At 42.5% G+C, this 26407-nt stretch overlaps 2 protein-coding genes across 3 annotated transcripts in view; one reads left to right on the top strand and one right to left on the bottom strand.

Moving 5' to 3' along the window:
- The window catches only part of LOC120450228 (elongation factor-like GTPase 1), a 75119-nt gene that overhangs the window by 3442 nt on the left and 45270 nt on the right, over window positions 1–26407 (top strand). The window lies entirely within an intron of this gene.
- On the bottom strand, window positions 244–26407 carry LOC120450229. The gene is made up of 5 exons (XM_039633107.1): window positions 24950–26407; window positions 3884–4032; window positions 3676–3754; window positions 1302–1452; window positions 244–1043 (listed from the first exon to the last, which is right to left on the bottom strand). Exons 1-5 carry the CDS (start codon window positions 26405–26407, stop codon window positions 337–339), a joined length of 2544 nt encoding a protein of 847 aa, XP_039489041.1. The 3' UTR covers window positions 244–336.

Here is a 26407-nt window from a genome sequence, read left to right as displayed (position 1 = left end):
TGTTTAATTAATTCGTAAATTGTTTTGTAAATAAATACATGTATAAATATATAAATTAAGAGGGATGGTGGTACGCTGGGAAGAAGTGAAATGCCAAGTGAAATGCCTAAAAACATCTTTTTAAATTATGAAAAGCTTAGCTAATTACGTTACGTTACGTTGCGCTAGACGTTACGTGACGCGAACTTTATGCTTATCGAAGCCATTTACTTCCGTGTTTCTCATCTCGTACTTCAGTCACAGTTGATTTTTGCACAGTTTTATAGTCGCCGGAAATGTCGCCTTGTGCTATTGAAATTGTATCTACTAGGATTGGTTGCTTGGTATTTCCGGAACTTAGTCCCAAATGATGCTCTGCTGGAACTCGAGCACGCGATCCCACGGGAACTCCGGCTCATAGTCATCCGTATCGGGTAGGGATCGCCTGGTCCGGCTTCCGAGTCCAGCCTCCTCCGCCGTGGTGGTCAGTTCCGCTGCCACTGGAAGTGCTGCGGCCGCCGGATCCGCCTCCTGTTCTGCCTGCAGAGTGGTTCTGGCCTCCTCCTCTGCCGCTGGAGTACTGCTGCTCGGTTGCTCCTCGGCTCCGGTTCCCGATCCACTCGAAATGGCCTCGATGGGCGGCAGATCGCCGCGCCGCTCGTTGTTGCGTCCGTAGTTGCTGCTCGGGAAGTTGTTGATCGAGAACTGATCCGGACGGAAGTTGGCGGAGCTGTGGCTGCCGCCGCTCTCCGGTCGGTTGAGATACTGATACGAACTGCTTCCTCCGTTCTGGAAGCTCGAGTCCTGCGGCTGGTAGTTGGAGCTGATGGCCGAGCTGCCCGAGGAGCTGCCACCACCGTAGATGGGTCTGCCGTAGCTATCCTTCTGGCCGCCCACGGTGGTTCCCACAGACGGACGATAGAACGGCTTCTGGAGTTGATACCTCTTGGGTGGCTGGTTGCTGGGCTTGCGCACCGAGTATCCCGGCTTTACACACATCATGCCGAAAACTCGGATTCCGGGCACGCTGGCATAGGTGGGCTGGTCATGGGCCATGGGTCCCTCTGAAAAGTTCAATACATTTAATGCAAATTTTTATTTTACTATCTATATCTTTAAGACTCTAATGTATATTTAGTAGTGCCCCTTATATACGTTGGTTGTTTAATGCATTCGTTTTTTGTAGTTTGCAAAGGATAGATATGATTTAATTCTCTCATATATGTCTGTTGAGTTAAATTGCATTTTGTACCTAATAGTAACAGCTTCAATTTATACCTCATAATTGTAATATTGCTTTTAAAGTAAATGCTCAAACTTACCCATCTTGAAGTGGTCGGGACAGCGGCAGATGACCAAGTAGTGCGACTTGCCAGTTCGTGTGTTTTGGAGCGCCAGAAGGGACCAGTCCTTGGGTGAGCGGCACTCGCGCATCTCGGTGGTGGCCTCGCAGGTTTTGGCCAACGTGATGGCCTGAATTAGTGACATAAAAAACAGGGTGTTTACAAACAGAGCGAAGGCACTATAATCAAATTTATTGCAGGAACAGCACAACAGTTCTAAGCTGCAAAGGATTTTAATTGCAACTCAATTTTCCATTTTTGCCTTCTATTGTAAAGAACATAAATTTAATTGAAAAATACTTCAGATTTTACAGCCTTGGGCAGTTCTTCACGACTTTAACTGGTTCGAAATGTTTGGAAGGCAAAACTTCTTTATGGCCGCAGATGTTCTAACCCATATTTAGTTTTAGTGCAGTCTGTCTAGACGGCAGAGTTGGTTTAATAGTACGCCCCACTAGCCATTCACTTTGGCCCACAGGGCAGGATGGAAAAAAAGAAAGTTACCCCATCCCGATTTCAATCCCGATCATGACTCTAAATTGAAAGCTAGCATGCTAAACGCTATGAACAAGCTGTCGCTAAATACGAGGTGGAAACTAAGGGGAAAAACAGGAGCAGCCAGTGCCCAGGGCTTTGATTTTGAGATCTGCCAGACTTTAAAGGCCGGTGGGCAGGTCCCAACACTTTGCTGTCCAAATTGCTTCGACTTTGCCCGTTTTGCTACGCTTTCAATTGGCCAACCTGATTGTCCTTTTAACTGATTTACAGCCTGGGCTACTGTAAGTGCTGTTCGCCGAACAGCCAAACAACAAAACAGCCGAACGTTAATTTGATTGACTCTTGCGGCGCTCGTTTGCATGTCAGTCGATTGGGAAAATCTTTTCTTTGCATCGCCTTTTTCTATTTTTCCAACCGTTTTCCGCTCGCTTCATTGGCTGCGGCATTCAGGTTAATGTGGTCCGCCCGGCTGTTCCAGTTTTTCCTAACGCCCCGCTCTTGTTTTCCGTTTTCCAGCTAAACGCATTTTCATAATTTGCTGTACAGTTCCGGCAAAATGGTAAAATGGCAAAATGGCAAACAGCAACAGCAAGTGTTGCATTTAACGGTGAAGTAAAGTGATGTGTAATTATGACAATGTCTCGCACTGCCCACACTCCACACACCTTTTACGTGGAGCACTCTAGGCGACCATTAAGCCATTAGAAATGCTTTTTATTATTTAATTTATTTGAACATTTACGAAGCCACGCTGCTTGCTTTGCGTTTATAACTCAATTAAACGTGGGGGAATCTAGGGAAAAGCGGGCGAAGGAGCCGATCACGGCCAGGCCATAAAGCAAATAACATTGCAATCCACAAGGCGATCTGGGAAGCTGACCTGGCCAACTGATCGTGCCTTCGGCTGGCTGGGAAGCAGTTCCTCTCCAGCGAGAGTTGGGGATGAGGTTCGAGAAATCAATTTTACGATTCGCTAATCCAGCAAATGAGGCTCAATTCCTTTGGTTTGGCCCAACAGCCAAAGGGGGTGATCTTCAACTGATCAAATGATATATTGCTGGCTTCCAGACATCGTGATTTTCTTTAATTGACCACTACCCCGCGAAACTTTCGTGCAATTTCAAGGAGTGTCTACGCTAAGAAGCACTCATCTTCTCTAAGTAATCAATCGATTGATAATTCTGTGGTTTATTAGGAGTTAGACGTGTTGTTGCTTACTTTCTTGGCCCCTTGGTTCATTTAATCAAACATTCGGTACTTACTTCTTTATGCCAAAGAAGTTTTCATTTGATGTTGGTTCTCTAAATGATCAATTAGTCTGGGAGTTGTTACTTAATTAATAGCGTAAAAGCGATATCAAATTTCTTACAATAGGCATTCTTTGAAAAAACGGAAAGGTAAATAAAAATACCTTCAGATCAATATAATACATCTTAATAACTACTTCCCATGGCAAGTCGAGTATTTCCCGAAAAAATTATCTTCCGGCCACCAAATCATCCGAGCTTCGAGCAATTACAGAACGTGAAATTCGTGTCTCTTGTCAGCGATCTGCTCTATTAAACTACCAATGATCCTACTGATTCCATCTTGCACTAACTCATTCAAAAATAGATCACATTATATTTGTGGTCAGCCAGCGAAGATTTCGATTTCGACTTCCCAGAGATCCGGAGTCGTGCCAGCGAGAACCTGTAACCATCTATTGAACTAATGATCAATCGAGAGTGATCTAACAAATGATCTGAAAATGCCTGCTGTGAGTTGCACTTTCGGTTCCCAAGGAATCCTACGGTCGTGGCTCCAGGGCAATTATCCAAGTAACTCGGTTGGTATGAAATGTGAATGAGCTCACCTTCTTCTTAGTATCGCCAACCAATTTTGTGGTATGCTGATCATCTTCATTCAGACTGGCCGAGCAGGGATCACGATATCTGTGGAGCAGATGAGCAGAGGAGCAGGATTAGAGGATTAGATTCGCTGGATTAATTAGAGCCTGGGGGCGGCGGGAGTGTCATGTGGGTAGGTCCCATTTCCAGGGCATTTCCAATCTAGCAACTCACCTTGATGGACAGGCGCACAGTGGTTGGGTGTAGTTCAATCTCACGTAGACGGCGTTACAAACTTGCTGAATGGCACACTCGGGCAGCAGATAGATGTGCTGATTGTGCGGATAATAATGATATTTCGTCGGTTTCGCTGTCGCCGTTTTCTGCAAAAGGGAGAAGGAGCAATGAGTACGATGAGATTCTTTAGCTCCTGTTGATTGATGTGGTGAAAAGGGTTTGCCACCTCCTCCTCTAGTTAGTTCCTTCTTCTATTTGGTTAGCAATTAAAGTTGCTCTGCTGGCCGGCTGGCAAATGTTTGCTCCTCGGAGGAAAGAGGTGTCTTGTCGAGGTGTTACAGTGTTGTTTGTCTACTGCCAGCTTTCTGGCGTGGATGAAGTGCGAAATTGACGCTCCCCCAGTTGGATTGTTATACCCATCCACATTCCATCATCCCATGTAGACCATCAGACCATCGCCCTGCCAAAAGTTTTCATTTCGCACAGTGGGGTATAGTCTTGTCTTGGTTAGCAACTGATTGTTAAAGACGTAAAGCTCAAGTTGAAAGCTGCCTACATGAATATAAGGTACTTATAATTAATTCGAGCAAATTAAAAGTAGTTCGGTTTGTCATATTATAAATAAATATAAATATATTATATCTATGAAAATCTATGATAATTGTGTAAATTAGAGAAACTAAACAAATCCTTCCATATAATTGAATGATATCTGAAAGAGTATCCAATGTGGCGTTCTTGCGTGTCGTTTTTGAATCCTGAGAGACTTGAAAACGGATAAAGCATAAAAAAAGCCAGAGGAAAAGTGAGGATGGTCTCCTACCAGCCATTCAAGCACTTTGAGCTGAGGAGAGGCGACTCGAGCTGAGTTGATTTGAGTCGCGTTTAGTCGAGTTGAGTGGGGAGTTGAGTTGCCTTGGCCAAAGCAGGTTAATGGCAAACGAGACCCTCACATAATGCCACACAAAATTGCTTGGCTCGCCTTGCATCGCGTTGCAACGCGCCTTTTCCGCTGAGGAAGGGGCAACAAAGTTATTAAGAAATTGATGCAACTTGAAGGGGAACACGTAGAGTCGAGTGTGGGTATATAACATATATATATATATTAATGCATATATATGTGTATAGTAGGTAACCCTGGGTAACCGGGTAAACTGCCAAACGCACTTTTACTTGTAATTTCCAGCCATCTCCCTTTCGTATCCCATGCCACCTGACCCAACCCATCAGCCACTTCCTTCCTGCGACCATTTCCCAGTGTGTTTTCCCCAAGTTGTTTTTCATTTTGGGAAACTTTTACCGACAGCTGGGGGAACTCAGGATACCCTCTCCCTTCATTTATTCTTTCCCTTTGTTTGACTATTAAAAAATTTTCGCACTTCAATTTTCTCAGTCTGTACTTGGGGCACTTTTCAGTCGGTATTCATGACACATCTGATGGTAGTTTCCATTTCAATGTGCTGCATTACTTTTCCTTTCTAGGTAGTTTTTAATTATTCTGTAATTTGTTTTCTTGTTTATCAATGCGTGTAAGGGGATAATTGGAAATGAAAAGGGTAAGCAGTTGGAAGGGCAGTTGGAGACCTAATGATTTTAGTCTATGAAAAGTGGCTAGATTAAGAGGGAATTACATTCATTGGAAACTTAAGCCGACTTACAGTTGAATTCAGTTCAGTTTTACAATACAATCCAACTGTTTTTATTTGTCCTTTTATTTGTTTTTACTTTTCCATTAACATTTCAATTTATTTACCTCAATTTTCGCCTGCGCTGCGCTGCAAACAGCTTTCCATTTGGCTAGCAATTTATCGATCTAGTTTACAGGCACCTTGAACCCCATTTTCCTTTTTCTAGCGCCCCGAATTCGAAACGCGGAGCCTCCAGCTCCAGCTTCAACTGAAACTCAAACAATTCCCTTTTCCTACTTAGCACATAATTGAACAGAAAGCATCTTTGGTTTAGGCCAAATTGCCGGGCCATGATTCGCCTGTACCGAACTGAACGGTACTTCCCATGTCAGTCATTTGCCATTCATTCATTCATTCGGGTATTCAGCCATTCAGCCACTCAGCCACCTACTGTCAGGTAGGCCTGCTTTCTGGCAAGAGAGTGATTTACACTGACCCTGACCATTATTATTGAATTTTTGCCGCTTGTACTTTGGCTTTTCTAGCTCTTTGAGCTCTTTGAGCACTTCGAGCTTTTCCAGCTTTTCCGTTTCCCTATTTGGCGTCAGCTGGTTGTCGCTTCTGTCCAAATGTCCAAACTGTCGCCGCCAATGCCTTTGTTTCCACTCCACAGCCGTGCTGCCTGTCTCTTTCACTTTGGTTAAGTACATTTTTAAATATTTACCGTGTACCAATGCAGCGGGCTGGTGGATCGGAGGGGAAGTCCCTAACTAGGCCCTAAGCCAAAAGAATTTTCCACGAACTGCAAATTAAAGCGTTTTGTGTGGCTGTGTTGCTGTGTTGTCCGCTTTTCACACAGGTTAAAGTTCAGCCGGTGGCAGTTAGCAGGAGATACTCCCCGGTCCCTCCAGTTCGTTTTTAGTTTTTTCAGTTTTTTTGTTTTTATTGGATTTTCAGTTTTTTTCTGCCCCTGCCCACCCAAGTGCCACTTGAAAATCGTGTTCTCCGATGCCAGCTTCCTGCAATTTGGACTGCAACTCGGAGTCGGAATCTCGACGCGACCTTTCGCGGGTTGTGTTTCTTTTTCTGCACTTCGTGTTTTGGGTTTTTTCCCACTTTTTCTTGTTTCTTGTTGTATTTTTGGAGTGCCATGAATTGCGTTTTGATTGAAAAGAAAGTGACATTTCCGTTGATTTTCCTTTAGTGCCGAATGGCTCTTTAAAGTTTTCCTTTTATGCAACTCGCAACTCTTTCTTTCGCTTTTGGATGCTAATTTGTTTTTCTATTTGCCATTTGCCCCGCCAAATGACGTGGAAAATTTTTCTTTCTGTTTGTTCCATAACAACATTGCATGGTAAATAGCAAACAACAAACAGTAAATTGCAGTGGCAATCGCAGAAACAAGCTGTGTGCAACACGACGTATGCGTGATTTGTTTGCTGATGAATGCCTGGCTTATTGACTTGTTTCGATGGCCATGATTGCCGCTTGATTAGCTGCCATTGATGACCCATTGATGAGGGAAATTTCGGCATAATATAAATGCAAAGAATTTTTTGAGTTCCTTGAGATATTATGGTTTTTCGTGAGATAATCAAGTAAAACCTATGAAACACTTGCACATATTTCTATGCATAAATTTGCATAGATAAGATATTTCATTTCACTTCATTGTCAACATGTTGTGCAATTAAGTTTAAATAATCTGCAGGGATTGAAGCTGAAGTAATTTAAATATTTTTAGCATGTACTCGCAGTTGCTTTCATTATTTATCATGTGTAAAATCAGTAAACTATTTTGGCATCAAGTTATTGAAAATCCTGAGTTACTGCCCCAAAATCTCACCCAAACTATCTTCCATTTGGTTATGAGCAATTTTCAAAATGACAAATAGCTACATTTGTCTTCCTCACTTCACAGCCAAGTTTATTTTCAGTTTCTCAGCCTTTGTTTTTGCAACTAACAAGCTTAGCAAACAAGTCCTGCAGTCAGCAGCACTTCTCGGATTTCATGTCCTCCGGGCATAGGAGACTTAGCCCCATCGCATTTCTTTGCGCACTCTGTACAGCGAATATATATCTTAAAGCCGAGTCGCCATTTGGAGGCTTGATTTATGCCATCAGCTCGAAATTTACTTTTAATGAGAGAGACGGCGAAACCGAGGAGCCAAAGCTAAACGCATGTAAGCGACAGCAGCGCCAGCTTGTATCTATATATCTTGCAGATGCGAAAACCCCGCCACTTGTTATTCAAATCAGCTTGAAGAGATTCAGGAGTGGAGAAAAAACAGTCACATGAAATTTCACCGCTTTGACTACGGATAAAGCTACTTCTCAGACTCAATTCCAACGACTCAAGATTCAAGACTCAAGACTGAAGTCTCAGCGCTCAAGACTCTCTTATTCAGATTCAATGGAAATTTGCATGGCTACAGCCGCAATTAATATATAATTTTCATTTCATTTTCATTTCGAAATTTGATTTAATTACGTGAAAGTCTTCGTGTGTCTCACACCTACCACTTTCAGTGGGAAAGAACTGAAAATTAGTTGCCATTTTAAAGCATTACTCCCTCATTCATTCTCCCTCTCAAGTTGTTTGTTATTTAATTTTATGCTCAAAGTGAAACCGAAATTTAGTTTTCAAGTACTTTCGTTGAAGTTCTGCGCGCTAGGTTTGTTTTTATTGTTATTTATAAAGCGTGAAGTTTCAAGTAGTTTGTCTGTCTACTCACGGATGTATCTTGCTTTTCGGACCAGACCTTTTTCTTTTATTTGACACGACAAGCTACCGAAAACCTTACACTTGCACACTTACACATTTCACTCGAGATTGTGTTTTTTTCTATTTTTTTTTTTCTATTTTACCCCTGTTAACTGTGGTTTCTCATGCAAATCCCGGCACAAAGCCGTTTGTTTATTTGTTTGTTTGTTTACCATTATTTATTTGTTTGTTTGCCTAACGCTTTTTCCTCTCTGCGCCGGGCAATTGATAATTATCATCATCATCGCTTTGGCCATCATCATCCCGCACAGCATCCAACCAAAAACCCGGTAAAAGTCATTCGCATCACAACCTCAGTGTGTAGGAACCTCCAGCTGGGCCTTTTCCTCTTCCTCGATTTCAATGGCTTTTTGGTCTTTTGGTCTTTTGGTGTTTTCTGAGTAGCCCCAAGCTCTCGTAAACTCTCAACACTCTCAAGTTGTTTATGTCCGCAGGTTGTAATTAAAATGTTAAATAAATCGTACAGCCTGATTGCCGATCATTTTTTCGTTTACAAGAAATGCCCAGTTATTGGGGGAAAATCTGCTGGCCAGCGGATATATTGCATATGAGCTGAGTGTTCGGTTAGCGTTCTGCTCATGGATCCTTCATCATAAAAATTTCATGAGCAAGAGCTAATTGCGTAGTTAAAAGATATAATATTTATGCAAGAGCGTGAGGAGTAATAATAGGTGTAGAGAAATTTATTTTTTAAACAAAAATTACTTTATAATGAGCTGTACACCGATGTCATCGTTTTTCATTTTGGGAGTAAAAATGATTGTGCCTCACTGGCTGAAAAATAGGTAAACTGCTGGAAAAAATTACATAGCTACTCCTTTAAAAGGTAAATTTTTTTATCATAAATTGAAAAAGGTGGCTGAAACTGAACCTGCAATATAAAAATCCAAAGTGGATTGTAGATTGAAATCTTGTGCCTTTTTTAAATTAATTTTCATACTCAATGACCTGTATAGAGAGACATATTCGGTTGATATTCAACTTGAACTAAGCCCAGCCACTCTTCCCTATATGCATCCCAAACGGAGTCGTGCTCTTTTGAGCCCCCTGTTCTTTCAAGATCTTTCCTAGACATTCAGGCCGCTGGATGCTGAACGCTGGCCAAAGTTGGCTCTTTGTAGATGCGGCCTTCTGCGCTGCGCATGCGTAACTGATATCCATCTTAGGCGGTGTTACAATTTTTTGTTTCTCTGCTGTTTTTCCGCGCATAACTTGTCAAACGGCAAACAAAGGCGAGCTGTGCTGTGCCGCACCGCGATGAAGATGACGATTGCAGATACAGATTGCAACAAAAAAAGAGGCAGCAGATGCACACGAAAAAAAGAGATTATTCATTCTAATGATGCTAACTTTATATAACTACAATTTGAGAAAAAGCTCTAAGGCACAGTTCATAAAAAATGAAATATTCAACACAATAATTGGCACTTTTATGTATCGCTGAAAAATTATTATTTCTTTCTGTGCACAGTGAAAAAACCAAGATGCATACAAGGCAATTACATGATTTGGCGGGCAATGAATAATGGAAAAAATTGTTGAATAATCCAACAACAACAGCAACCACCACATTCCATATCCAATTCTAGTCGTCGGCCAAAGACGTGTTCATAATTGTCATCTACGCCATGTTGATGAAACTGAATCAAAGAATCGAAGTCGGAATCAGAATCAGAATCCGTTTAATGTGTCATCCGCAGAGCGAGCGTTAATTTGTTCTAGTGTGGCTCTAATGCCATTCGGGCCAAGAAAGGGTATTTCCGTGTTTGGTCATAAGCCCTGTTGGCCAGATGCTTCGGATTACATTTGGCTTTAATGCCCAGTGCCGTAATAATAATATTTTTACATTTCTTGCCCCCTTCTCGTTACTTGGGCGTTTTTCTCAATATATATTTTTTTTCATTTTTTTAAACACTGCTGCTGGCCGAGTTTATTGTTCTAGTTTTCGTGGCCGGCGGGGTCTGGTCCGGTCCTGAACAGTTCTTTCGGCTCGTTGGTTAAGGTTTGTTGAACCTTTAATGACTTTAAATGCCGGCTATGATATGGTCTTTAATGCACGTTTATGAGTTGCTCCGGCCTGGCCTCCGTTGTTTGGGACACTTTGTGGGACAGAATTAATGTGGCTGCCATTACGGTAACGATTCGGTCATGATACCAAGGGGAAGTCTGACATTAGTCGGTAATATTAAGATATGGGGCTAGCCGGATGCTTGGAATATGGCTTCTTATGTCGGCAATAGACTTACATTTGAAATTTGGAAAGTTTTAAGTTTATGTTTGTTATATTGTTATTAATATCTTGCTTAGAAATGGTGTATTGAAATGGTGAACCTAGTTCTTAGATTCAGACAACCCATTTTAAACTCTAGAAACGAAGAGAGATTTCGTAATACTTATTTTATATCTTTTTTGTAAATAATAATTAAAGGTTTGTTTAAAACTTCTGCTTACCAAGTTCCATTAAAACTCTCAATACCTCAATACCATTCTCCCTATTTCTATTCGCTTTCATGTAAAATTCTATTAAAAATCACTTTCCTCATTCAAATCTCGAGTAGCTATCACTTTCTTCGGCGTTCCTTCGCAGTTAACTCATAAAAACTAACCCAAATAGGCCCCGAATCCAGTCGCTTTGTTTGTAAATTTGTTCAAGGCAAACACGTCGAACAAATTCACTTAAGAAGAGGAGGAGTATGGGAGCTTGAAGAGAATCCATAACCATTGGATGGCCCATACTTCAGCTCTGGTCGTTTACCCCGAACAATAGTCCGGCAAAGCGGTCAAAATGTTTTGGTTTGTTTGTTGTTATTGCCGCTTTTTACCGCTAAAACGCATAATAAACTCTACGCCAATCTGGGGGGCCAAAATGCTGGACTTTTTCTAGGCATTTGGTCTCCTCTTTGTTTTCCGAATCACGTACTCTAAATGGTCATTGCGGTGGAGAGATGCTTACCTGAAAGAAAGAAAAGAAGGCAAAGAAAGCGAAATTAGTATGGGGTTGTGTCAAAATAATGTTCAAATCATTAAGACAAAATTGCAAATAAAATTGCGCTGGAGCAAATAGGCAACACTCTTATAATTGAAATTTAAATTTTAATCTACGCCAAGTAGTATACGAAATGCAATAGTAAAGAAAGCGAATTTTGTTTATATATTTTAAGCCAGAGAAAAATAAGTGGTCTTCGGGGTCTGCTGATGGTTTTATTTTGTGAGGCGTCTTAAATAAATGATTTAAGAGCTCATTTAAGTGCACTATTTACTTTCCAGAGGTTTCAAATTAAAATGGAAAACATCCAGAGACTGCAAATAATTCCTTTGTCGTGCCTAATTACTGCAGCTGTTTGCTTTGTCTCGATTCTTCAGAGTCTTCTATTTAACATAATGTGCAGTAGGTTGGCTCTTCTATTCGCCGACATCTTGCTCTTTGGTTTTTGGGGCCTTGGGGCCAAACACTTTCTTTTATTGGACTTTCTTCGCGTTCTTCTTCCATGCCTTGCCATTTTTTCTGTTTTATCAAAGTAGCGCACATTGCACATCTTATTCACCGCCCCCTGCCACGCCCCCCAAGGCCCTGGGGTTACGTTTCGGCTTTTGTTTTGCATCTGACAATTTACTTTTCGCATGGCTTTTTCCACCACGGAGGCCGGCGAAAAAAAAGAGGTGAGAGATAAAGATGCCGACATTACGCGCTTTGCATTTTCCATTTTCCACTTTACATTTTTCCCTCTATCAGTGCGATGTGTTTTTTATTTCTGTGTTAATTATTAGCTTCCGCTTCGAAGGGAACACGCTGCAGTGATTCCTCTTCTGGGGCAGAGCCATTACACTTGGCTAATGTCTGTATTAGCCAACTTGCAACAAGTTGCACGAGCTTACACTGGAATGCGAATGTGTTTCCAGGTACCCAAGTTGGTAGTCAGGGAAAAGGCCGCTCAAAGGAAATGCCATTTTACCGACACTTTCGACGGAAAGCTTTGGATATAGCCATTGTTTTGAAAGTGTGATTCAAACGATTTTATTATTCTTTTAAATGGTTTTTTTAGTAGACATAAAAGTTTATACTCGTATATCTTTTGATCAGAGGTTTTCCGGTATAATTAACAACTTTACATTTAATTAAGCAAATGATATGAATTTATTACCTTTATTGAACAACGTAATTTAAATGTATTTTGTTGTTACCATTGAAAATGGCAAATATAGACAGCGTAGTTTTTATTCTTTTTAAAGTTTGTAATCATTTAAATTTGATTATTTATAATATAAATGGTTTATTCCAATTCCCTTAAACTATATTATATTTTTTTACCAATGCTCAAAGCACTGAAAGTATTTTTCGAAAGGTAGTTTTTCACCACTTGCTCCTCAAAACAACAGACAACCATGACTAATGTTTCTATGACCGTAAAAACTCAGAGTCGGCAATATAAAGCGAATTCCTAACCCTTTTCTGATCTGCTTCTTCTGCATAGAGAGATTGCAGGAGAAGAACTTGTAGATACGTTGATGTATCTGGCGAACATCTTCACTCCTTTGGTCATTTGTAATGTGCGACAGATTTTGTGTTTTTTTTCCTCGTAGAAGGCAATTTCCACAGTCGCGGGCAATTTGGATTTGCATTTGGTGATCGCCGGACCAAAATGGACCGAGCAGATACGTTCGTTGAGTTTAACAGTAAAACCAATCGGCAGCCAAGAATGGTATCTAATAGATACATGGCTGAGCTCGGCATTTACAGCTATCAATCATAATTAAGTGAATGATAATCAAAATGGACAGCATTATGAAAGCTGCATCTTTGTGAGTTTCTGAGTTTCCGAGTCTCTGGTTCTCTGGATATCTGAGTTCCAGAGTTTCTCAGTTTCGGTCTCGGTCTTGGTTCTCTATTATTATGGATAATGATAAAGAGCCGCAGATCGAGCGGATCGGAGAGTCTTCTGGGCTCATTCTGCAGTTCGTTCCGTCTTCATCTTCAGCAGCACCGTTATGCAGGTCAGCCCTCTTTTCTTCTTCCCCAACCAACCCAAGATGCAGATGCATCCGCAGCAGCAGCAGCAGCAGCAGCAGCAGCAGCAGCAGCAGCAGCAGCAGTGCAGCTCAACCTCATCTCGTATGCAAACGCAGCGCATTCCTGTAGCGATACGAATGTATCTTGTATCTACCATTGACATGCCAACTGCCTGGCTGCCTGACTGCCTGCTTGGCAAATTTAGCACGCTATGATCAAAAGGCTGGCTGGCTGGCTGGCTGGCTGGTTGGCTTGCATTGTAGCTTTCATTTTGCCAGGTGACAGCCAACTATGAGTGGTTACAAGGCCCCCAGTTTCGCAGCCTCAGTCTTTCTCCATTCTCCACTGGCAGGCACATTAATTTATTAGTTGCACTTGCTTGTTGCACTGTAAGAGATACGCACACGTTGAGATACTTTTTGCTGCAGCACCACATCACAACAGCACCACAGCTCCACAGCACCACAGCTCCATAGGTACACGGCTATAGCTCCGCAGATCCATTGCTCCACCGCAGGTCCGTTGGCGTTTGTCGGTTGACGGTTGTAACCGTGGCTGGCTAGTTGTCGCCTATCAAATTACCCAACTCCGCTGCTCAATTTCAAACCGTTCAAACCGGCAGTCGGCGGCCAGAGGCCGGAGCAACCAAGTGGAGTCGCCTTCTGGGAGAGGATGCCTCCACCACTGGGTCTTGCCCAAACGGGAGGATTGAGTCCAGCGAATTGAGGTTTACGCGTTGGCGCTAATCGTGTTTTATTGCCACTTGCTGCTCCAAGCGGGATATTTTTATGAGTTAGAATTTATGAATTTCCTGCATAAATGAAACTTCCCTGCACATTTGTGGCTTTGTTGGCATCCTAAAAAATATTTATTTTAACTGGTGAAATGCATTTGGAAGTACAGTTATAGGAGTTTTAAGTCTTTCGGATTTTCGTCTAATCATCAGCCGAACGCAGTTTAGCTTTCTAATGAGTATTTTTCTCATTAATTCATGAGCACTTTATGAGCTGTACAATGATTTAAGACTTAGGAGGCCAGCGGCCAGCCTCCTACTTCTCCTGGCAACTCTGATTTGAAGGCCTTCTCACCTCACATTTTATTTGAGTTTCACAGCAATTCGCTGCGCATAAACCTGTCACAATCGGTGGCATCCTCATCTACATCCACATCCATCCTCGTTGGCGTCGTCGTCATCATCATGATGCGTCCTATGGCCAAATGCAACCATTTGGGATGCGGACTACTTTGTTGCGCCTGCCCATCATCCATCCTGGCCATATCCATATGCGAGAGCAGTCAAACTCGATATTGCCCGCCTATGTAAAAAATGTCTAGGGCGAGGGATTCGCTCATTAATTTTCGCGGCCATCCTGAGGTCCGGTTTTTCGGAACCGCAGTCTATGGACTCTATGGAGACCATAGAGACTATGGAGCTTGTGGATGACGTTGATTGAAGATGCGGTCGTGTTATGGGTGCCTGGGAAACTTGGAAACTCGGCCTGCTTTTGCCTTCGCCTTTTTGCCAGAAACGATTAATAAAAGTGTGCAAAAGTTGGGTTCCGTTCCACGGAGTGGCGAGTTTTCCCACTTTTCCTATGCTCTGCGATCTTTGAACTCAATTAGCGTTGTCTGGCCAGGAATCTCCAGGAGACTACCCTACCACAAATGACACATATTGGTCGGGGCTTGTATCTTGCATCTTGTGGCATAAATTTCCATTTCAAATGCCACGCCCATCGCACACGCTTTTAGCCCATGAAGAAACTTTTGCTTTTCGACTGTGCCCCATGATGATGATGATGATGATAAACTTCGATGACTTCATGATGATAGGGATATGGGAACGGGTGGCTGCAGTTAGAAAGCGCATTTTTTTAAAGCCACCCCCCACCCACTCAGTCAGACACACCGTAATTGAAGCCTGCCATCGGTTTGTACCCTTTTTGCACCATTTTGCTATTTGCTATTTGCGGTTTGCCAAGCCACCAAGCCACTTAACCACCACCACCAGCCACCACAACCAGTGCTCCCTCCAAAAACAATCCGCACTCGCAGTTGACCAACTCAATTTTCTTCGGCAAACCAAAATCCAAAAAGGAGTTTTGCGGCTTTGTCCATTTGGTGTGCTGCGTATCGTGGCCAATTTGTTATTTTAATGATTTCGATGGAATCTTCGCACATAATTGAGCCGGAGTCCTCCTTCGAGGAACTTCTGTTTCTGGGAAAGTACGAGGTAGCTGTGTGCAACCATCTGACAAATGGCCGGACAAACGCTGGCCAACATAAATGCATATCGCTCTGACACAACCCACAACTTTCTGAAGTTCCAGCAATACTAAAACAATATTTATCCATACTGCAGCGGCAAGCACTTGTAATATCCGCTGACAAAAGACCTTTCCAATTGGTTGATACCCACTACGAGTGTATCGATGGGTGGCTGTCTGATTTGAGCCGAGTTTGGGTTCAAGGAGTTTTCGCCTCCAGCTGCGGATTCCAATGCGTTTTTCCCCATTTGCGCTGTCTTTTCTTCGGTTTCGGTTTTCCTGGCCATGGAAATTGACACTCCACCACCGGCTTGTTGTGTTGTGTTGTGTGTTGTGCCTCGTTGTCGTCGTCTCTTATTAAAAATTGTGTCAAGTTGTCAGCGGCAACTGCAACAGCAGCCACATCGGTTGTCAGTGTGCCAGTGTTGGCGGTAGATGGCCTACAAAAAACCGAAAACAAATACGAAAAACAAAAAAACCTGACCACACTGGCTGTAAGTGGAGTTGATGGAGTCAAATGCACTTCGAATTTTCCACAGCTCACCAAAGAAAGGAAAATGAACATGTTTTCAACTCTGATTTGTATTGCTTTTGTTTGTTGAAGAGCTTTGATTGCAAGATGAGCAGCTGCGGAATTTCTAGTTAAATTTCGAGTTGATTGATAGATTTAGAGTTTGTATTGATATTATTTTGAAGCTGAGTTTGCACACATTTTTAAACATTTAAATGGATTTTCTTCCATTGGTGTAACAATGATGAAAAGAATGCTCGTCTTGGACATTAATCAACTAATATTTTGATACACGTTACAATTTCACATTAACATATCAATTTCAAATTGATTTTTCTTATATCTTTTGGAAACTGCTTTCGGCCTATCTTTCGTATTATTTGTGGACCCAATCTCATCGTCCGCCTGCTGCCATTAATTTTAATCGCAGATGAGCAATCATAGATCTACAAATTAATTGCACTTTCTAAAGAAAACTGTGGGCAAAACAAAGAAAGCAATCCGGTAATTTGGCGATGAGCCATAAATTCGAAAATCAAAACTCGATTTGCGGTCGAGAGCAACTTTGACCCCCAAAAAGGTCTGTGGGCCAAACGTTAATTCGGCAATTTCTATGCTCGCCTGCAATTAATGGGAAAGATGGAGAGAGGCCTTCCTCCTTCAGACGACGTCGAACATGCAACCAGCGTCTTTTAACCCACTCAAAACTCGAGTCTCAATCACTCCAGACACTCACTCACGACAGGTGAATGCAATCAACGATCGAAATAATGTTTGAAAATTGTATTTTGAATGGCAAATCCACAATGCGAAGCGCTTAAAATACTCCCATTTTTTGTGGCTTACGTATTTATTGCCAGCTGATTTTTGTGGAGCAGCCAACAACTTTTACTCCAGATTGCCAGGGTGTTGCAGTTGTCTCAAATTTATGTCTCAGTTCGTAGAAAGTGCTTTGTGGGGCGGGCAGGCGGCAAGAGGTAGTATCTTCTGTAGTGTAAAATGTTTTTCAGGTCCTGATACACTGGTAGCATTTTTCTGGGTGGCATTTGGAGGACATTTAAATTGCTAATTCGTGGGCGTGGTGGCCCCTCTTGCAAAGGTCCTGTGCTGCAACTTTTGCTACCGCTGCTGATGCTGCTGATGCTGCTGCTGTTGCATTTATTTATGCTTTCTTGTTGTGCTTATAAATTGTAATTCCCTGTCCCCAACTTGAAATGCGCAAAAAGTTGCCTTTTCCCCGTTTGGGGCGGGGTGCATAATTTGTTTGGTCTAGAGTAGAGAGGAGTAGAGCTTGCTCCTTGGCATCGACGGGGCTTGCTTTATGGCAGCCACTGTGTTATAAAATTGTTAACAAATGGCCTGGCTTATCGTCGGCCATGATGCTTATGCCCCTTGTAATGGAGATTTTCTGGCCTTTAGTTGGCCCAGAAATAAATGTGAATTTGAGTAGTAGTCTGCTCAGTCAACAGCATACATATTTCAGAACGCAGCATTAGCATTTGCTTTGTGCAAATTATTTATTGAAATAAATTGGTGACAAAAGTAAGTTACCATTCTATCTCTTAGGATGTTAATAATTCAAGGCTCTTAAGGAAATGAAGTCGATGCTATTTGAATTTAAAGTCATTAAATTAGTATTGTTTGTGTATATGCCATTTGGGTAAAGCAAGTCACTATGATTTCTCCCCAATTCTGACGGATCCAACTTATTTCGAATTAAAAGCCACACAAATTGAGCCAATAATCTGGATCGTCCAACTGTTCGGCCAACGAGAGCGAATCGAAAACCACAAAGTTGCGATTGGGTATTTCTTCGGTCCGATTATTTCGAAAAGTGCATTTGGGTATTAAATTTATAGACCATAAATGCTGAAAGGCCTGCATACCCTCTCGTCAGTCTTATAAATTATTTATCAATTCGATGTAGCAAAAGGCAGCAGCAGCGCCAATTGAATTAGCCATCAAGATGCCAAAAAACAAAAAAAATGCTGGATATAAAAAAAAAAACAAAAACAAAGAAAAATGTGATTTAAATGCAATTGGTTTTCCTCGCCGCTGTTGTGTTGCAGTTTTTTTTTGTACAATTACACGACCTAGAAAGCCAAAGCAGCAGAAAGTTGCTAGAGAGCTACAGAAGAAAGCCAAAGACTGAGTCTCTTGGCCAAAAACTCCGCGAGACAAAGACACAAATTCGATGGCCAGGATCGAGAAGCAGATGAAGATGAAGTTCGGCGGGGGCCAAGTGGAATGAAAGATGTTGGAAGTATCTCATAGGTTGTTCGGGTCTTTGTAATGCAAATAGCTGCAGTTGTTCCAACCGGTGGGCCTTTCCAGGGGATTCCCCCTTACTTGTAGTAAAGACATTTGCAATTAGTTTGCCAAATGCTGTGAGATCTTAATTTGGTCGTGAGTCTTTTCGCTATGCGAGATGCCAATGGAGTTGGGCATTTCCCCGGCATCGTCCTACACATTTTTTTTTAGTCCCCCCTTAAGTGTCAGGTTTGTTTTATCCGAACTTGATGTAGTTGGTTTTTGGCAGTCGGCCTAATGACTATTTACACTCTCACTCTTTCTTCGTTGTGGAAAAAAGCGCGATCAATGGAAAGTGCAGCCCTCATTAGTATATCAATGTCTTGTAGCAACACGATCTGCATGATCTCTAGGGTCCCATTTGAGGGGTATTCCCGGAGTTAGAGGGGCATTTATATGTATTTATGTAAAATAGCCTTTCTTACGTTTTGCCAAGACATCGTGTAGCTGGATGTTGGTTGATGGTCATGTTTATTGGCTATCTGTGTCAACAAATATAATGGGAAAAATAAGATGTTATCTTTGGATTTTTCCACTTTAATGTTTGCTTTTATAGTAAATAAATCTTTTCTGAAAATCATCTTCTGGCTAACTACCTTACTCAGCAAACGTACAAAATATCCTCCGTCTCATTTGCTGATGATCTTCCTGGGATTCTACTGCGGAGTCTCCAATCAGTAATTGAATAGCGTGCGGCGAGATAAATGCCTCGCCAAATGGCCAATTCTGGATGCTCAAGTCATGGCCATAAATTGCGAATCTTTCGATGAATTATGGAATGGGCACAGTGGGTATTCACTACCCAGATACCAAATACATGGATATATGCCCGCGTTCTTGGGTTAATTGAAAAGACGTTTCGACTTCTATTTTTAGTCCGGCTTTTTCCCTTTCTTTGGTCGACTTTGATGGTCTTTGTTTTGCCTATTGTCTGGTGAATACGACCCTTTGCCGGATTTCACTTTTTATTTCGCATTTCTGGGATTCTGCTTTATGGTCTCCGGTGATGACCAATCAAAGAGAAATAATTTTCGCCGGCTAGCCAAATAAATTACAGTTATTAGTGGGTGAGATTTTTGTGGCGTCCACACGCCCATTTATCCACCATAATTGCTAGTAAAAGTTTTAATAAATCATCGCAGAAACCGAAAAAGAAAACCCTTTCCCAAAACAAAAACAAGCTGGTTAGAAAGCCCGACAAGATTGGCGGCTTCCCTGCTTTCTTCTGCCAGCCGGATTGTATTGGACTGGATTGGATTGGATTGGATTGTCGGCGCATTGTTCGATTTTCCTAATCATATATGAGTGCATATCTCTGCCCCTTTCTTGGCTTTCTGCATCACTGCTTTCATTTGCATTCGATAGCAGATATGCAACTTCCGTTGCACTGAGCAAAAATGCCAATATAACCATTTGGAATAATGCTTTGTTGAGATACAAACACTTACATTTTGTAACTTCAAAAAAAGGTAAAATTTATCATAAACGATTTAGTTATTTAAGAAACACGATGATACCCAAAGTGAACTAGATCATGAACCTAGATAAGGTATCTACGTAACGACTCATTCGTTTTCTCTGAGTGATTGCAACTTGCTACCAGTTTTCCACAGCATCATCATCATCACCATTGTCTTTGTCTTTGGGTTATCATCGTTTCACCGAAAGCCTTTCCTTCTGAGCCATCTGAAATTAGCATAACTTTGGGCGTCTAATGTCTTTGCTCTAACGGTCAGCTTCAATCATCGCTCTGCCGGCATGTGTTTGTGTTAACAAGCAATTGATAAAACAAAGCGGTAAATGTTTAACCAAAACATGTTCGGATGATAGGGGCGTTCTCCTCTTTTCCTCCTAAAAACCTGTGTTTGTTGTGTTTGAGCTGGAGTTACGGGATAAAAGAGTTCTTGATGTACGAGCTGTTGACTTCTCGATTAGAGAGTTGATGAGTCTTGAGTAGCCTCGGGGAAATTTGTGAAAACTGGTGAGGTTGAATCGCCTTTATAAGCAGAGCACTCCGTTAAAGAGGAGTTCTACAAAAAGTGCGTTTGCTTTTCTTGAATGTCTTTGTTGAACTCTTTATTCACAAATCATTGATTTGTTCTAGCTGTCATTTTGCACTTTCAATTAGACGATCTAAATGTCATATTTTCATGCTTGACTTCCCCGCATTATCCACCCGCCAACTTTCTTGACTTTGTTGAATAAGCCCACACACACGGATGCACAGAGAGACCTCGCTAAGTGCACTTTTCCATGCTTCTTCAGGTTGTCAGTCATCGGCTGACCAAGTCACGCCTTCTTCCGCTCTCCACATGTTTCTATATGTGTATATAGGGAAAATCGGCGGCAGCTGCCGATGTCTGTTAAATTGTTAGACAACAAATTTCACGCTCTTTCACGAGCCGTAGGAGGGTTTTCCTTTGTCTTTGATTTGGCACCGCCTTCGTATATTTTCTCTTTTTTTTTCGTTATAATTTCTAGAAATCCACATTAACTGCAATTCACTTTTTCAACATTATTTTTCATGTTTTTCATTCGTTACATACTTGGCTGCCAAGGCTGTGATTATATGCTCTATGACTTGTGAAATTGTTAGTGTCATTGCTTTTGCAACGAGGCACGAGTCGAACTTGGTTATAAGAAGAAAATGCCATCGAAAGTTGGGTCGAAAGTGATCGAATTGGTCTGCTTACCATGGATAGTTTGGAAGAAAAGGTCAGATGCAAAGTTTCGAGAACTGCGAACTAACTAACCGAACAAATCGTGTGCAGTGTTTAGGTTAAGTGAAATTATCTAGGCAATTTGGAGATATTATAAATCCATTTAGTGAACTAGTTTTTCATGATAATTTGGTTATTTTTATATGCTAATAGTGAATACTTTGTTCTAGTAATTTAATTCAATTTAATATGCAAAAATTGCTTCTTAAAATGGTTCTGTGCACATTCTCGCTCTGTTGCGCTTGTATTTCTTGTATATTATATCATCTAAATTTATAAAGCAATCTTAGTTAGGTTTTTGAGAAGCGCAAAGAGAGGCAAATTTGTTATATATTTATATATATGTATAGTACAATAATATTTAAGTACAATACCGCTTTTAAGCAAACCCAGTATACCCCTGACTTTGCTCAGCATAAAACTGCAGTTAAATTTTTGTTGGGCTCTTTGTGTGTTGCATACGGCAAGGCTATAATTAATTATTATGAGTGGTGGTCTTTCCGAAGCTTTGGCTCATGCCAAGCCTCTGGGCCTCATCATCCTCCCCGATAATTAGCCGAGTTGGAAGCGTGAAAAAGTCGTGTGTTGGTGGTTGCATCACCGGAGTTGGGAGGATGAGAGGAAGCCAGAGAGATTTGCAACTCATGCGAAGAAGATCGCAGCCGGATTGAGACATGACCTAGCCATAACACTAACTAACGAACTAACGGTGCCTTGCCCTCCATAATTAAGCACAATCGGTTTGTCTATACAAATCAAACAAAATAGATTTCAGTCTTTAGCCCCATTTGCAGTTCTAAGTCGATTGTGTTTCGCAAAGAAAGCGTGTAAATTCAACTGGCAGCGAAAGTTTTTCCCCAGCTTGTATTATTATTTGTATGCAAATTAGCAAAGAAACGAAGCCCAATTCTTTTGTTGGCAGTGTAACAATTATGCTTTCATCTTTCGATTGTTGCCAAAAACAAATGCCGGATAAAAACTCACAAATCTATTTAACAATGTGCTAATTACACGCGGTCACAGTGCTAGATCCAAACCGTGGCATTCTCCATAGTCTGCTCTCCCTCTGCGGTAACCGTAAACAAATCTTCGCTTAATCGTTAATTTATGATATTCCTAGCGGTAACCGACAGCCGGCAATCAAGACCCAACCCCGAGCTTGACGCTCCGCTGACCAAGCGTCATCATCTTCTGGGTATTCTCTTCAGCTCTGACCATCATGGGTAGCTCATAAAGTTCTCCCGGTGAGCGCCGTTGTCTTGAGCAGCATTGATTCGATTTTATGACCTTTCGATGCCCATTAACATGCTGGATGCCCGAGCATTGAATCGTAATTAATGATCACTTTTCACTTTGTGGTTTTCAGTTCGATATGTTTACTGAATAAACTATTTTCATGGGCATGAAGCTGGGTGTAGCAGGTGTTGTAGATAAATAAATGCGTACATTAATTAACTGCATGCCCTCTTCGGAAGCCAGTCGTATAATCTTTTATTTGGACAAGAAAGTGCTATGTAGTACACAAGATTAGCCATCGCCTAAGCTTTAACCGTTGAGAAGCGCAGAGAGAGGTGCTGTATTCTTAATGCTCTTTAGCTGGGAGAGTGTCTTTTGGTTTAATCAAATCCAACATCCATGGGAACCACCTCTTGGGACTGGCAATACAAGGCTAGGATCCTAACTTTCCCCGGCAGACGGACCCAAGGCTAATCCAACTCATTCTCAAATTCCACCAACATTCCCAGTGCGTCAAACATAATCACATCTATTCACAGCCTTTACTTAAAACGGCATCAAACGATGCTAACCGCACAAGCGCAGTTCGATTAATCTGCAGATCAATTGATCCAGCAAACAAACAATTAAAGTCTTCATTAGACTGGTCGGGCTCTTTGCAACCCATTTAGGTGCGGATATGTGACTGCCATTTTAATTAGGCACACGACCGGCATAGAACCAGTGACTCAACCACCCATGGCCAAGTGAAACATTTTCATTTAGTTTAATTCTTTTCTCATTTCAGGTAAGTCCAGGCCACATAGAATCTATCTACGCCAACTCAACCTGTTTCCGTGTGCTGGGTAAGTAAGTTGCTCAACCTGTCGATAATGTTAGTCGGTAGTTGGGACGCTGGAGGATACAAGCTGGGCTATGTGTGTCGTATTGCATCGATAGCCGATCGCACTATGGCCATAAATTATGTCGTTGTTTGCGCAGAGTCTCTCAGGCCGACTCAAACGAGAAGTCATTCCAGCATCCACTAGCAATCATCATTGTTAGGTGCACATCAAACTTTATAGGTCAGTAGTGGCTACAAATTGCCATCCATTCCGATGCCTCGCTGCCCAAATCATGGCCGATCCTCCAGTCAGATGCCCTCCATCTTCATCGCTGTCTCACCAACTGCCGTTTTTCGTCTTGACTGTATCTAATAAGGCTTGACCAGTTCCCTTGTCCATGTCATCAAAAAACAGAAAACAAAACGATATGCTGCGATACCAGCCCAAACAAACTGACCCACTCAACAATTGCATTGAAAGTTTCGGTTGCTTTCCAGCCTGTTCCCTTCCCCTTCTTATCCTCCGGCTTATGACAATCGATTTGCAATGGAAAGCCGAAGACCTCGCGGCGCTCCATTTATAACAAGTGGCCAGCTCTGGCCAACTACCCAAGTCAGTACCCCTTTACAGACACAAAAACAGTTGAAATATAGTCTTGTAATCAGCCACAGAACCTATGTTGTTGCATGATATCTAAATCTAGGGGCTTTCAAATCCATAGATTTAAAACACTATGCTATAATTCTTTTCATTTATATTACATAAGATCAAAAGAGCCCTGCACAACACAATTAGCTAGACATTTTGAGATGCGCAGAGAGAGGCCCTAGAAATAAATATTGGTTGTTGATGGATCTGACTAAGCGAAACCATTTGAATAATATTACCTTAAAATCATAAAATAGCCAAAAAATAACTAGTAGCTAATCTAAAGTACTCTCATATGTTTTCTAATAAACGCACAGTTTTTTCTCTGTGTGGCTCTGAACTTTCTGTGGCTCCTACTGCCTTCGATAGCTTCGTGTTGTTGCTGTTGTCATTGTCGTTGTCATCGCTTGTTGCTTTGTTGTTATAGTTTGAGAGTCAAGTTGTTCCAATAATTCTGCATTTGACATTCAACGGGGTTTACTTCGGTTCTTCTAGTTTTTGTTAGCTTAGCCCGAAACGGTTTCCGACTTTTTTTTTCGTTGTCCAGAGATGTCTCTGTCCCGGCGACTTAGCCCATTGTCTTGGGAAATATGTATCTAGCTTGACAGGCGCTCGCCGCCTTTCCCCTTTCTACATTTCCCCTTCGAGCTGTGTTGTTTTTGGTGGTCATTGCTAATTAAGGCAAAGATTGGGCCTTATTTTGGAAAGGACTTATTATGTCAACGATCTTGAGCCCTGTTATTTATTGGAGTATATTCAGTTAATAGTGAAAATAATAAAATAATGAATGCTTTTATATGACTGCCTAGTTGTTTAATGACAAGTTACGAACAAGGGTTCGCAATTTATATCACTACAAAGAGAGTGAGAAATACAAACCGGAGTTGTACCCTGCCAAAATAGCCCTTTAATATTTGTTCAAAAACTGAAGTAAATGGAATTTTGATAATGAGAATAGTTTGCAAAATTTTCAGAAGAGCCTATCCACAAAGTTACCAGCGAAGAAAAGCCCTTAAAACTCTCTTCATTAGGAAGTTTAATCGTTTTTCTCAATAGCGTTGCAACTGTTTTTTGACAATTAGTAAGAAGAGAATTTTCTAAAAGTGTATATAGATGGATGCCTTACCTTGTTATCCTTGTTGACTCCTGCTCCTAGTTTCTGCTGGTAATATTCCTCCCGAGCGTTTGTGTTGAGGCTGTCGATCAAGGCCGACGCATTGACATGTGCATCGTATACCATGCTGTCATGCTGGCTGCTGTAGGTGGATGGCGTGGCTCCCGATCCTGCTGATCCTGCTGCCGCTGCCGAGGATGAGGAAGCTGCTGCTGCCGCTGCCGCCAATGGGATATTGGCCTGGGGAGTACGGGTATACAATTGCTCGATGGGCAGGGCAGGAGATGCAGAATTCGTGGTGGCCGAGGGAATAGATGCTGAGGACGGGTTGGATGAGCCACCGCCTCCGATCGAGGGTGTCACCTTTTGCAGGGGCTTTGCTTGCTGCTGCTTCTGCTGGAAACTGTTGGTGGCCAATTTCTGCTTTTGAGTGGTGCTGCTGGCGGCGGCAGTGGTGCTGCTACTGGGTTTTGAGGCCGCTGCCGCATTAGCAGCTGCCGCACTCACGCTACTCGGACGCTGACCTCCTCGTTTCAGGGCGGCGGTGACCTTGTGGGCGAAGGGTCGCTTGGTGGCCCGATTCTTCAGCTTTCCCATGGTGGTCAACGTGCGCTGCTGACTGCCCGTATTCGCGGTGGTTGTGGTGGTGCCATCGGCATCGTCCGCTGCCGTTATGGCCGCTATGTTGTTGTTTGATCTGGCAGCTACAAATTGGTCATCGGGATCAGTGGAATCGGTGAGAGACTCATCACTGGTGGTCGCTGCCTCGGATTGGGTGGTCAGATTGGGGGAGGTGGTCTCGCCCTCCTCATCGGTGGCCTCCGACTCCGCTTCCTGTTGACTCACATCCGTGGTCGTGGGCATTTCCTTCATTATGGTGCTCATGGCTGCCTGCTCGTTCATCGTATTCTGCAGCTCCAGCAGCGTGGTTTCGTCTAGGATTAGGGTGGGATCCGTTTCAGCTTCGGTGGCTCCAGTGGGCAGCTGTGTGCTCTGCTCGAGCGTCTCCTGATCCCGCTCCGTGTCCGCTTCTGTTTGCGATTCTTGGGTACTGGAGGTGCTAGTGGTGGTACTACTACTGCTCTTGGCGGAGGTAGATTCCTGCTGGTTGAACTGCTGCTCCTCAATGTCCAGGGATTCCTTGAGCCTGGCCACGCGCTCCACAATCCTGGCCAGCATATCCTTCTGCTGCTCGGGCAGATTCTTCGTATCCAACTCTAGCAACCGATCGTATTTACGGATATTCCTCTTCACGGTCTCAATATCCGCCCGGGTTTTGGCTGAAGTTAAGCCGGGCTTGGGATTGGGACTGGAGCGGGGCTGCTCCTGGAAGTAGGTCCGTGCGCGGCGGTTGCTGTAGCCCACCAGTTCGATGACACCCGGGTAATCCGCAGTGGAGGAGGCGACAGTGGATATCAACGCAATCAGGGCCAAAGAACCGCAGCTCCAGGCTGCACTTAACCGCACCAT

The sequence above is a fragment of the Drosophila santomea genome, chromosome 3L (assembly GCF_016746245.2).
Source record: "Drosophila santomea strain STO CAGO 1482 chromosome 3L, Prin_Dsan_1.1, whole genome shotgun sequence".
NCBI classification, from domain to species: Eukaryota; Metazoa; Arthropoda; class Insecta; order Diptera; family Drosophilidae; genus Drosophila; species Drosophila santomea.
Note: the sequence above shows the minus strand (reverse complement) of the source record. Positions and strands in the feature narration are given on the sequence as shown.

Bases quoted from the DNA above. Each gene is read 5' to 3' on its own strand.
- LOC120450229 (XM_039633107.1), bottom strand. From the start codon at position 26,407: ATGGTGCGGTTAAGTGCAGCCTGGAGCTGCGGTTCTTTGGCCCTGATT. The intron at 4,033-24,949 runs GTAAGGCATCCA...TCCCTTTTGCAG, and splicing joins GAGTCAACAAGGATAACAAG to AAAACGGCGACAGCGAAACC. The intron at 1,044-1,301 runs GTAAGTTTGAGC...TGAACTTTTCAG, and splicing joins TCCCGACCACTTCAAGATGG to AGGGACCCATGGCCCATGAC.